The following is a 14,061-nucleotide window of genomic DNA, read 5'->3' as shown; positions in this document are numbered from 1 at the left end:
GGTCATCAGCAAAATCCTAAACAATTTAAAGTTAAATTTTGTTTGAAGCTTCCAACTTTTATGTTCTTTGTGTTGACTTTGTACCATTCCCTTATTATAAATTCTAATGCACAATGAAATAGTAATGGAGAGAAACAGTCCCCTTGTCTTAAACCTGTTTTAATCAAAAATGGATCAGAAAACTCTACTCTAAACTTTACTTTTGATATGGCATTAGTTAAAGTTCTAACAGTTTAATTAAATTAAGATGGAATCCAAATATCTAAATTCCATAAAATTTTTAATGTATGCTTTCTTAAAGTCAACAAATGTTATTACTGTTGTGTTTTCTGTAGTATGCCATTATTAATTTTAGAGTGATGATCTGTCCAGTGCTACTTCTCCAGGGTATAAAGCCTCCTTGGTATTCTACTAACTCTTTTTCTAGTTAATCTTTCCATATGAGATCTTGGAAAAAATCTTGTATATGCTGTCCATGATAGACAAACCCCTAAAATTATCTGGATTACTCTTATCTCCTTTCATGAGAAGAGGGTGTATTAAGGCTGTTGCCCAATGTTCTGGGAATGTGCAGTGATCCAAATTTTTGTTAAAGCCATGTGTAAGGAAATTCGAACAATATTACTTGAATATTTCCACATCTCTACAAAAACCTGGTCTTCTCCACATGCCATATTCTTTTAGTGCTTTTTCTAATTCTTGAAATATCGGAGGGTCTGTGTTTTTAAATTTGGTTTCAATTGGAGTATTTTTATTAATTTGTAATAGTTCCGTAGGTTCTTCACAGTTCAAAAGTTTACTGAATGCTTTTGCCTTAATCTCAGCATTTTCACTACTGTTATGTGCCATTTTTCCATTTTCATCTTTCAACATTAATGTAGGGGGAGCAAATTTCTGTAGTTGTCTTCCGAAAAGGTTACAATAGTCTCTAGAATTTGTGTTATGTAACTTCAATGGAGTTTATTCTATACTTATGAAATTCTCTCAAAAAATTTCTAGTATCTTGCAAAAATTTCTTCCTGATATTTTTAGGTTGATAGCATTTTCTTGTGATTTTTGGGCTTGAACTTTAACCATGCCTTATGTTTCCCTTTATGAATTTCATCACTTTCTGTCGTCCACCAGACATGTTTTTACGAGGGTTCAATGGAGCTAAATTTGCAGCTTTTTGAGAACTTCAAGGTCGTCTGTCAGTTTTATTGTCTGCGTGACTTCCTTATATTTGACATTTTTTATTAACTGGCGTGGGTCATAATTTCTCTTTACTTTATTAGTTTTGATATTCTTCTTCTTTAGTGGTGTGAATGTAAGTTAAATTTTGACAATGTAGTGATCAGAACAAGTAGCCAATCTATTCCTCTTAACACTTTTACATTATATAATTCCTAATGGAAACATACATACATACATACTGAACCCTTTTGGTCCATATTTAGGGATACCTACCTTTCTTACCTATCAGCAAAGTTCATGAGAACTGTCTCTTGGGTCGTATCGGGTTCTTCGTCACTTGCTGAGGTAAAGGTAGGGTTCAGTAATTCTAATCTATCTACTTTGAATGAAAGGTCTGTTTAAAAGATTCCAATTTTATTCAGGAAATTCTGAAGCATTCTGATATGTCAACGGTATTACTGACATTACACGTGTCCACTGGACACCACAATCATTATATTATATTTAAGGTTAGAACACTGGTGAGCCTTTGACGTGTCTGCCTGATGGACATTCTTAATAGAAACCATTGTCTCATTTTTTATTAAAGAAAGAAAGTCTGGAAATCCTTAAATTCGGCCTCCATGTGAGACCACATGTACTATCATAGTGATTCGTTATGGTCCAGCCCTCGTAACACGAACTCTGGACTCTGGGTATAATTAAGGCAGTCCAATCGGTGTGTGCCACACAGTGGTTCTACGGCATGGACCCTTAATTGAATCGATGTGACCCGCGTCTATGTCATGGACCGACATCTAAACTTCTAAGTTACTTTAAAGTCATTGTGGATGATGACCGCAAGGAAAATGATGCTACAGTGGCATATGGCCCTAATCTGAGTCACTGAGGTTGATGACCTACTGACCATCCAAGTTTCTAGGCTGAAGGCTAAACACAATTAAGTTACATCAGTTGATGACCTAAGTTTCCACTTTACTATCCCAAGCACATTCACTGCTCAATCAATCAAAGTTAAATAATTACAACAATAGCAATGCTCACAAGCTTTGTGGCAGTAAAATCCATTTCCTTCGGATATGTCTCCTTAATCGTTACGTTATCATTTACATATTCCCCAGAAAACAAACTAAGATTTCCAGAATGCATCTCCAAGTTATTCGCTTGATTAAAGTTATTTCAAAATGCGGTTTTACTGAATTCAATAATTAAATAATTTAAATGATTTAATGAAATCTTAAAAGACAACAAATTCTATCTCCGCGGACTCTGGTTTCTTCACAAATTCCTACACAGCTGTGATGTAAATTCAATCCTGTGATGTTTATCTGGCTGGGAAAGAATTGTTACATAATTCATGTCCAGCTATATATCTTGTCTCATGATTTCACACATTAAATCTAATATAATCCTAGCCATTATTAACACTTGGATATCCTAATAATCTACGTACAAACCAAAAGCAACTCGGCATATAATTACGATGCCATATCTCGTCATAACATTATAAAGTTTGCGCACCCCTCACAGACAAACCAATCATCACTACCATCGCTCATATTTTTTGGACAACCCTGAATTTGGTTACTCTTGTTCATTATACTCGAAGTTCGTAGTTTCAAATGTTCATTACGTCCCCAATTAAACAAATTTACAGTATTCCACAACACTCAGGTTATTACCGGATGAAAATTTCAACTAAATCCAACATTTCGTTCTCCCCGGCCGAGAAATACAATCTCAATTCCACGCGTGTCCCGTTATATCCCCACTGTGTGTTTCTCTATCAGCTGCCGGCGTTTCACCCTAGTCCGCTTGGCAGTGACATGAAGCACCTGTTCTGTTCTACTTGAATGGCTTCTCAAAATGTTCCCTTTTAAATTCTGCCGACATAATTGAACAAATACGATATTCTAACCAACAAAATGCACATATTATGCTTCAAGATGCCCACAATAATTATACGCGTCGCAAATTAATACCGCTATGGACTTTTATGTATATCTTTCCATTCCCAACATTATAAAATATTCCTCGGGCTTCCATGTCCCGGCTTCAATGACAGGTCTAACCTGATTCACAAATCTCATCTCAACTCACACAACAACTAACCTCTATTTCCCCACTCGCAACTATCATCAACAAAGAACTGGAATAAAATCCTTACTAGAATTCATGATGCCTAATACGCAAATGCATTAATAATGAACAACTTCGCATAGCATGATATCGTATTTTTAATAACTTGATTTTTACGAAAAATGACTGAAAATTTCTACCAGATCTTTTTATTGTCAGTCAGACACAGTTTAAAATGGGCCTAGAAAAACGTTTCTCTCCGTGACGAAATTCATCACACTATACTCTCACCCGACAGCGCGCTTCCACTCGATTGAAAATGAGTAACCATGGATTTCTATATTATTTACGTCAAAATTACAGACAGAAAAATTTTACGTGGAATGAACATCTTAATTTGACATCACAAAATATAGGCAGTACACACACACGAAAATGACGACCTACATTGGACGTGATATCACTTCAAAACCCTATTCAATAACTTTTTCAACATTATACGGCACTCGCAAGACTTCAAAAATGTATCCAAGTGGAAAATAAAACAAATGACTCTTTTAGTCGTATTCTAACATTTACAAAAACTTAATAGGGGTGACCACTGCGTCGTATATCCCCATGCAAATACACTTTTAGAGATCATGAAACAAGATATAATAGGTAGTAAGAAGGAAAGTCACCTACCTTATGTAGTCACGCCAGTGTTCGTCATAGGGCTCACCTGCGACCCTGGCATTTTTATTTAGCCATTTTTACATTCGTGGCTTTACAGATCATTATTATATTTCTTCAGGTTTCCTGGAATAAAGCATAAAAAAGAAATGCCCTTCACTTTTTTTGATCGCACACGATGGACTGTAGTTACTTCCGCACACGAATTACTTTATCACATGAGAATTTATTCAGTACCTTGACCGTCCTATCGGGTACAATTATTTCACTCAAGAAAACTATCTCCTCATGGAGTCAAGACCCCAGCCACAATGGCTAAAATCTGCAGTTGAACTCAGTCTACTTTTGTTATTTGATTTCACCGAGCAGCTCGACACTTTATCGTCCGCTTCGTACCATAAAATGCAGGAGAAGGAGACTTCGTCATGGCGTCCCTTCATATTTATAGCAGTTACCCCCTCTCTTTGGGCATGTCCCTTCGGCGCCAAGAAAATTTCTATAAATTTTCTGACTTAATTAAACTGTAATTACAAGAGTTTTGAAGGTGACTACATACTCGCTACATTTCTGGCGGTAGTGTTCATGGACAATAAAAATGTAAACGCGTTCGATTTGTGGGATAAATGACCTCCTTTGATAGGCACTATATTTTCTACTTGGCTTGGGGCACGCCCTGTACACGCGCTTTGAAATAGTTCACAAAAATGACTTAAGATTCTTCCGCGTTGACACGTGCGGCTGACGTCACGTATCCCAGAGCGTGGGACCGAAGGTAATCACCCCCTCGTCACGTGTCAAATCCGTACCATCAAGAATCGAACTTCTAATTAAATTGTCAATTTTTGCATAATACTAATAGGGCACAAAGGTCATGGGTTCAATACATACAAACCTCCATAAAAATGGTCTAGATTCCACGTTTTAAGCTTGATGGTTTCCTTTTGAAATATGCCGGTCCTGACAGTGGCCATCTTGAGAGTTGTTTCCCCTAGTTTTCCCGCACTCCTTTCAGGAAAATCCCAGGATGGTACCTTGTTTGAAGTCCTGGGGCACCTATTCAAATCCTAGACCCTGGAAGCTAGTTATACACCGTAGGTTATCAGACAAATTCAACAAACACCTAAGTATACATGGATGATGGCCAATATCACGCAAGCCCCTCAAATATATATAAAACAACAAAATTTAGATATATAAGATGGCCGAGCAAAGTAGCTCAGACTGTTGAAGTGCTGGCCTTCTGGCCCCAACTTGGAAGGTTCGATTCTGGCTCAGTCCGGTGGTATTTGAAGGCGGTCGAATACGTCAGCCCCTGTCGGTAGATTTACTGGCACCTCAAAGAATTCCTGCGGGGCAATATTGTCAAGATATGCAGTTCTCATATTTTCACAACATTTCTGGAGAAGAATGGTGTATGACCTACAAGTAAATAGGCCTATTTGTTTCCTGCATTACATCATACATTTATTGCCTAGCTCTTTTGGTGAGTTATAGCCTACATGGGTTCCTGTTTTTCATCATATTGTAAATTATGTTACTTTTTAAGAATAGTTTTGTGAATGGTGCATCGCATTAGGTTTCATTAACTCAGATATAGTTTGATATAGCCTGAGCACTTAGAAGTATTGAACAATTTGTTGTGTGTATGCTTATCCATATACACTGACTGACAGAGCAAATGCAACACCAAGAAGGAGTGGTCAGAACTTTATGCCAATTGCAGGGTACACTGACGTCACTGAGGTATGCTCATGATGTGAAATGCGCCGCTGTGCTGCGCACGTAGCGAACGATAAATGGGACACGGCGTTGGCGAATGGCCCACTTCGTACCGTGATTTCTCAGCCGACAGTCATTGTAGAACGTGTTGTCGTGTGCCACAGGACACGTGTATAGCTAAGAATGCCAGGCCGCCGTCAACGGAGGCATTTCCAGCAGACAGACGACTTTACGAGGGGTATGGTGATCGGGCTGAGAAGGGCAGGTTGGTCGCTTCGTCAAATCGCAGCCGATACCCATAGGGATGTGTCCACGGTGCAGCGCCTGTGGCGAAGATGGTTGGCGCAGGGACATGTGGCACGTGCGAGGGGTCCAGGCGCAGCCCGAGTGACGTCAGCACGCGAGGATCGGCGCATCAGCCGCCAAGCGGTGGCAGCCCCGCACGCCACGTCAACCGCCATTCTTCAGCATGTGCAAGACACCCTGGCTGTTCCAATATCGACCAGAACAATTTCCCGTCGATTGGTTGAAGGAGGCCTGCACTCCCGGCGTCCGCTCAGAAGACTACCATTGACTCCACAGCACAGACGTGCACGCCTGGCATGGTGCCAGGCTAGAGCGACTTGGATGAGGGAATGGCGGAACGTCGTGTTCTCCGATGAGTCACGCTTCTGTTCTGTCAGTGATAGTCACCGCAGACGAGTGTGGCGTCGGCGTGGAGAAAGGTCAAATCCGGCAGTAACTGTGGAGCGCCCTACCGCTAGACAACGCGGCATCATGGTTTGGGGCGCTATTGCGTATGATTCCACGTCACCTCTAGTGCGTATTCAAGGCACGTTAAATGCCCACCGCTACGTGCAGCATGTGCTGCGGCCGGTGGCACTCCCGTACCTTCAGGGGCTGCCCAATGCTCTGTTTCAGCAGGATAATGCCCGCCCACACACTGCTCGCATCTCCCAACAGGCTCTACGAGGTGTACAGATGCTTCCGTGGCCAGCGTACTCTCCGCATCTCTCACCAATCGAACACGTGTGGGATCTCATTGGACGCCGTTTGCAAACTCTGCCCCAGCCTCGTACGGACGACCAACTGTGGCAAATGGTTGACAGAAAATGGATAATCATCCCTCAGGACACCATCCACACTCTTATTGACTCTGTACCTCGACGTGTTTCTGCGTGCATCGCCGCTCGCGGTGGTCCTACATCCTACTGAGTCGATGCCGTGCGCATTGTGTAACCTGCATATCGGTTTGAAATAAACATCAATTATTCGTCCGTGCCGTCTCTGTTTTTTCCCCAACTTTCATCCCTTTCGAACCACTCCTTCTTGGTGTTGCATTTGCTCTGTCAGTCAGTGTATATTAGTGGCTGATAACCTAGATATTAGGTTGTTGTGTGTGAGTTCATGCATGATAACCTAGATGCTAGGTCCTGTAAAACACGCATGACTATATGGTACATCCATAAACTAAATGTGAAGATCTATGAATAAGTGTGATGGTGGTGGGGCAGAACCTTGAAGTTATCAGCTGCAAGTATTAATACTTTCAAATTTTCTTTGACGATAATTACTCTAGGTATAATGTGGCCGACTGGCTAATTATCGGCCACGTTTCTCTATTTATAAGACTTAACCAGCAAAATATCAGAATTATTAGAAATTCAGGTTATTGGTATATTTTGTCCAATTTACTATTTCCAGAACTGTAAAAGTATTTTAAAGAGAACTATTTTAGACAAATATTACGCAGTAAATTCAGCTTATGACATTAAAGTAACTAAACTAGGTTAACCACGTAAGGCCTAATCACCCCACCGTATGTATACACACCCAAATATCACACATATGACTTAACACTTTTCATACAAAAAGGAAAGGAAATATTCCAAAGGAATTGCATTTGTCACCATCTTCAATAGTGTAAATGAATTAATCATATGGAGCACACTTAAATCGGGATTTAAGGAAGACCACCTTGTTTTGCCATATATCAGCTGATCGCTCAGAGCTTGATGTTGGTGCCACGCTTGCTCGGTTTGTATGCTCGAAGGTAAGTCCACAGCGAAGTTAAAATAAACAATGTTAACAAAACGAAGTTAATAAACAACGTAAACATGTTAATAAACTGTTGTTAACAAACTTCCTCAACGTTGTGCCCATACCAAAATAGCTGTTTGTGAGGTTGCAATGGACAGGGCGAGGAAGAAGAAAATACTTACAGCTGCAGTTTCCATTATTTTAGCGAGTACTATTAGAGGAAGCGCAGACAGAAAGTGTGGCAAAAAAACTATTGGAAAGGCTTATGTCAGAACTTTTAATTCGTGAACAGCAGGCTTTCAGAATATTCTTGAGAATTCCCCTACGTGATTTTCAGTTTTTGTTGACAGTAAATAGGCCTGAAATTGCAAGAAAGCATACAGATTATCGGAAAGCCGGCTCCACGAATGACAGAATATATTTTATAGGCACAACTTAAAGATTCCTAGCAACTGGTGGTTCGGACATTTCACTTATATATGTCTAGAGTATCAAAACATGCAATTTCAGTTATTGTGCCTGAGGTGTTTGAAGATTTATACAACAATCTCAAGGAATTGGTAAAGGTACGACATAAAGAAAACCTTCATTTAACCTAGTTACCGGGCGAGTTGGCCATGCGGTTAGGGGCGCGCACCTATGAGCTCGTATGCGGGAGGGAGTGGGGTCGAATCCCACTGTCGTGACACAGGTTTTGCCACGACGAATAGTGATGAATAATCAGATTGTTTCCCGAGCGGTAGGGATGTTATACTTCAATGGGCCTGGGTGATTTGCTACGTGTGAAGAGACGAAGTCATCTGCTTCCCAAAACCTCCTTTAATTGTAGACTGATGAGTATGTATAATTATATACAGTATTTACAATCTTCTTCTCAACCTCGAATATCAGTAACATAGAAGACTTGGCGTGGTCGAAGTACTGAAGTGAATATTCTAAGTCCAAACTCGGACCTTATTATTATTATTATTATCGGAGACCTGACTGACAGGGTTTCCGCCCGCACTCCTGGTAGAGACGTTCCAAGAAGCCTCGACTAGGGTGTGTATCCCTGTTTTATACCTTCTCTAACTTTCGCCTCCCTTCGAGAAGGCCATCGAATTTCTCATCCTATGGTAACTGTCCACAGACACACCAAAACGGAATTGCCTCTTTCCGTTCACTTACCACCCACCTTTTCTAAAGATATACTACACACTTTTAACAGGGTGCAGTTTCCTGCTTCATGATTCGCCCTACCTCGACCAAGCCTTTCTCCTAATTTCACAACTTGTTGTTTACAGCATTTGTATGCTTTCGGTCTCTTAAATCCTATATGATTCTTAATTTACTTAGGCTATATTCTTCTCCCAGCATTATAATTATGATACCTTGGCCTTACTGCCATTACATAGTCAATAATATTAGCTCTTAATTGTCCTCATAATATCAATGTATGTCTCAGCGACACCATTCCTCTTACGTCACGGGTTCGATCCTCGGAAGAATGAGTCCTGAGCTCGAACTGGGGCGGACACGACACCACTGTCGGCAGCCCTGAAGATGGTTTTCCGTGGTTTCCCATTTTCACAACAGGCAAGTGCTGGGGCTGTACCTTCATTAAGGCCACGGCCGCTTCCTTCCTATTCCTAGTCCTTTCCTGTGCCATCGTCGCCATAAGACCTATCTGTGTCGGTGCGACGTAAAGCAAATAGAATTTAACCTCTAGTTAAGATAATATTTCGAAGATTTCGGTGAAGCTGGAAGCTGGAAATGAAACTACATTATAACAAAGCTAAAATAATATCATAAAGAATTAAAAATACTGTATATTAGAACTTCACTTGCGATTTGATAATCAATTTTTAGAAGAAAAAAGAAAGCATCGTATTCCACGGTACGAATTTGCGTGCTCTAATTGCGTCCTTGCGCATGTGCGAACCTGAATGTTAACGAAAACACGAAACGTTTCATTCACAAAAGTTAAAGGTATTTTGTTTATCAACATGTTCGAAAAGTTAATGAACATGCTATTTTGGTTATTAACATCGAAAGATGTTCATGAACATTGTTTATTAACAAAGTTACCGAAAGCTTATTCATTTGCTGCATAGTGTTCCTCATCTGTTGTTGCGTGGTAGCGCATTCATCTCCCAATGTCTGATGAGATCATTGCTTTAAATAGGAAAGAAATCTACGCGTGGTAACAGGAAGCCATAGATGGTTCCTTCCACTGTGGTTCCTTCCATGGTTCCCTCTTTGGTAAATAGGTCGATTTTCTCGTTGTGTATTATTCCTAAGTGACTCTGTAGTAGGAAGCATGATATCTCTATCTCCCTGTACCACAGTAGTATTTTATCTATGAATATGGCAACTACAGTAGAATTAAACTAACTTTGTCGTTTTGACAGATGCGCGAAGGCATGTGTGTAGCAGAGCCGACTGCAATTTATGGACAAAAGGGCAAGTTGGAACAAAAAGCTCATTGGTTGCTTTCAATGACAGCTCTGGTTACCTAGGCAACGCTTCACTTTACCGTGCATTCGGGCTGTCGCCGCTTAATATCAAGATCACAAAGTTAGTTTAAGAAAGCTGTAGAAATGTTTGACTTGACGCAGATCTTGACTGCCATTTACGAGCTCACATGCTTTCTAATAGATGTGAGGTATTCTAAAATAAAACATGAACAAATTTACATTAATTATAGTTTTTCCCTTCCTTTTTCAGAAACTTTGCTATCTATTTCCTCCGCGTACTTAGACTGACTCTTACTAACAACAATTCTGTGAATCTTTCTGTTTCAGACTGGCGGATTACTGTATCCCTTTTCATCGTGACATGCAGATAAAGGAGGAATTCATAAAAGTAGAATGCAGAGTGAATAAGAAAGAGATATATAAGGATTATCATGCCTTTATCTTTCCGAAGCCGGAGGTGGAAAAGCGTTGTAAAGAAGCTGTGTCGAAAAGTGGGGTAGATACAGGAGATCGACCAAGCGTGCTCATCTTAGGTATCGACAGTGTATCACGTCTCAACTTCCACCGACAGATGCCACATACTCTCCTTCAATTACGACAGCTGGGAGCTATCGAGATGCTAGGCTACAATAAAGTTGCTGACAATACTTTCCCGAATCTAGTCCCTGTTCTAGCGGGTCTCAGTGAAAAGGAACTACGGAACTCGTGTTGGCCCAAGGACAAATCTTCGTTTGACAATTGCCCTTTTATATGGAAACGTTTTAGTGAGGCTGGATACAGAACTGGATTCGGTGAAGACGCTCCTTGGTTGGGAATGTTTAATTATCTAAAGGGCGGTTTTGTAAAGCAACCAACAGACTACTACATGAGACCATATAGTAAACATGCCGAAGATAACCTTGGTAATACGAAACCTTTAAATACAAAACTGTGCATTGGTTCGAGATTGACAGTTGAAGTTCTTCTTGAATATACTCGTAAGTTCGCTCGTTCGTTAGTGTCAGTGCCGTCTTTTGGTCTGTTCTGGGAATCGAGCCTAACTCATGATTATTTGAACGATGCTGGTTTAGGAGATGATCTATATGTCAAGTTCCTGACGGACATGAAAAAGTGGGAAGTTTTAGAAAATAATGTGCTGATAGTGATGAGTGATCACGGTATCCGATGGGGTGGTATTCATGAGACATATCAAGGGCGCATGGAGGAGCGACAACCTTTTCTGTCTTTTGTTTTTCCTGCCTGGTTCCGCGAACGGTACACTGCAGCTGTGGCTAACGTTGAACGCAATAACGAGCGTCTTACCACACCGTTTGACCTGCACGAAACCCTAGCAGATCTCCTTCATCCAGAGGAACTCCTTAATCAAGCAGCGATACGCCGTCGTTCAAACGAATTGTTATCTGCTGGAAATCCTCCACGGGGCATCAGTCTCTTTCTGCAGCTACCCGTCGACCGCACTTGTCTATTAGCTGGTATAGATGCTCACTGGTGTACCTGTCAGCAGAATGAACCTGTGAAAAAAGACAGTCCACTGGTGCTAAGGTGATGTATTAATGGATTTGTTTATGTACTTATTTATTTAATTTATTTATTTATTTATTTATCGTGCGTTGTGCCCTCTTTTGAGGTATTATTGGAGACCTACTAGATGACATCCATCCACACGGTACAGTAAATTCCCGATTAGTCCAGCCAATGAAGGGCAGAACATGCATGAAAAACCGAAAAGTATAGATAATCCAGTGCAATAAAAAGGTATAGAATAAGTTCATCTGTATTCATTGATTCGGTGATAACTTCTTTCGCCTTCTTTATTTTTAGTTGAAATACTGTAGGAAACTCTTAATATCTAGAATTTTTAAACGTTTACGTTCTGATGGTTCACCGCTAAGACTGTTCCATACAAAATCCCCCAGGTTTCTTTTTCTTAAAATTGTAGACATTTTATATTTTTGTTCCATCATCTGTGTGGGGGGGGCGGTAGAATACATCCACGGTATCCCCTGTCTTTGTTAGAGGTGACTGAATGAGGGACCAGGGGTTTTTAACCGATAAATGCGCAATTTAATACTTCTTTAATTGTTTTTGCCATTCGAAAAGTAATGTAGAATATTTTAAAATGTTATTTTTAAAATATTTGTCAGTTCAATGTAAAAAAATGAGTTTCGAATGATTTGTATATACAAGGAGCTACGGAGGCTACTACCACACTTCAGTCTTGGGGAATGTCCAACGGTCACGGATGCACTGAGGTTAACAACATTTCAGTGCTGGCATTTGCCTTTACACTTCACTGTGTTTGATTACCGTGAAACGTCTTGAAACAAAATGTTCATCTTCAAAGGAGGAATAACGCACACGTTTACAAAGAGAATTAAAATAACAATGCTCAACTATCTATAGTAGGACCCATGAGAGTTGTAGTCTGACAGGTGAGCGACGAAAGCAGTAACTACGAAGTACGCTGCGTTGTCATAGTTACCTCCATTTGCGGCCTACCACCCTTTCAGACAGGCTGAGTGTAGGCCTAGACGTAATACAATTCATTTACCCTTGACCGGTTCCTAAGCTCGGGTTAATAATTCCAGCATTTAAGACAGAACACGACATCATCGATATATAAAAACGATTTCACAATCACTAACAAAAACATCAGTTTCTGACGATAACCTCGACAAATGCACATGTTAATTACAGTATAGAACAACACTACCCACTTTGATAGCTTTTATTATTTAACGCCGATTGTTAACGGTACCTTTACAATTCAGGAACAAACTACGGTATAATAAACACAATAGGAAGACGATACTTCATCGAGAAAAGAAATCAGTCAGAATATGAATGACAGTAATGGAATTAAGGAGACATTTAGACTTTCCCCCGTAATTGCTCAGAAAATAGCAATAAATTGCACAGACATGTAATGTACACAAAGCACTGAACCGAAATATTTGTAAAAAAAAACTACTCACTGCTCTGCCGACAGCAATCATTCATCTAGAAGGGGCTCTATCCCATCCATATCCTCTCCAGTACTATCCTGCTCGTTGTCACTGTCACTGTTACTTTCACATTCTGTTTTATTTTCACTGGAGCTTGAAGAACTGCCTAAGTGAATAATTAAATCGTCCACTCCACTGTCAATACATCCTTCCCGTTTCTGCGCCTTTTCTATTTCCCCCTTTACATGTCCTGAGGCACCCTTGCAGTTTTCCCGGGTTACCTGACCAATGCCCTCAACGACAAGTCTTGCGACCTCTGCCATGGTGAATGTCTTGTTGTTGCTGGCAACATAATCTTTTACTTGAGCCCATATGAGTTCTGTGGGATTGAAGTGGCAATGGTAAGGTGGTAGCCTAATGACTTCGTGGCCATGTTTCCTAGCAAGTTCACCGACATAATACCGAGGAATCCTGGTCTTAACGTTATCAATAACACTCAAAAGAAGTCCCTTCGTCATAGTGTAGTCTACTTCCATGCCAATGCCTAACGAGCCACTCGATCATTTCATCCTTTCTGCACGACATTGTAGGTGCCTTGTCTATCTGAACAGAGTGATATGGGGTTGTCCATTATAATGACACTGTTGGACTTTATGTTTGGCAGTAACAGTTGTTCGAACCACTTTAAAAACCTATCATGGTCCATATCTTCATCGTAATCTCCAGTTCTTTTCGATTTAAATAGTAAGAGAGCGTTGGTTACAAAACCGTCACACGTCCCGGCATGCACGGTTATAAATCTTCCTTCCCGGTAGCACCAGCCATAGTCCCTTGCACCGTGCCGTCAGTCCATCCCCTTGACTTCGTGTGCCCAGCATTCACCCAAGTTTCGTCAAGCCATACGATATCCCTAACATTTTTGCCCCGAATTTTCTTTAAAAATTCACATCTTTTGGAAACAATGTTACCTCTTTCGA

General features: G+C 40.5%; 1 protein-coding gene across 2 annotated transcripts in view; it reads left to right on the top strand.

Annotated features, from left to right (window-relative positions):
- Nucleotides 1-14,061, top strand: part of LOC136872267 (uncharacterized) — a 476,437-nt gene that overhangs the window by 432,742 nt on the left and 29,634 nt on the right. For both annotated transcript variants that reach the window (XM_068230005.1, XM_068230004.1), the window contains exon 4: nucleotides 10,467-11,681. In XM_068230005.1, coding sequence (XP_068086106.1) covers nucleotides 10,467-11,681 — 1,215 coding nt within the window. The remainder of the gene's footprint in view (nucleotides 1-10,466; nucleotides 11,682-14,061) is intronic.

The sequence above is a fragment of the Anabrus simplex genome, chromosome 13 (genome assembly GCF_040414725.1).
Source record: "Anabrus simplex isolate iqAnaSimp1 chromosome 13, ASM4041472v1, whole genome shotgun sequence".
In the NCBI taxonomy this organism is placed as follows: Eukaryota; Metazoa; Arthropoda; class Insecta; order Orthoptera; family Tettigoniidae; genus Anabrus; species Anabrus simplex.
This window is presented reverse-complemented; position numbering and strand designations above follow the sequence as displayed.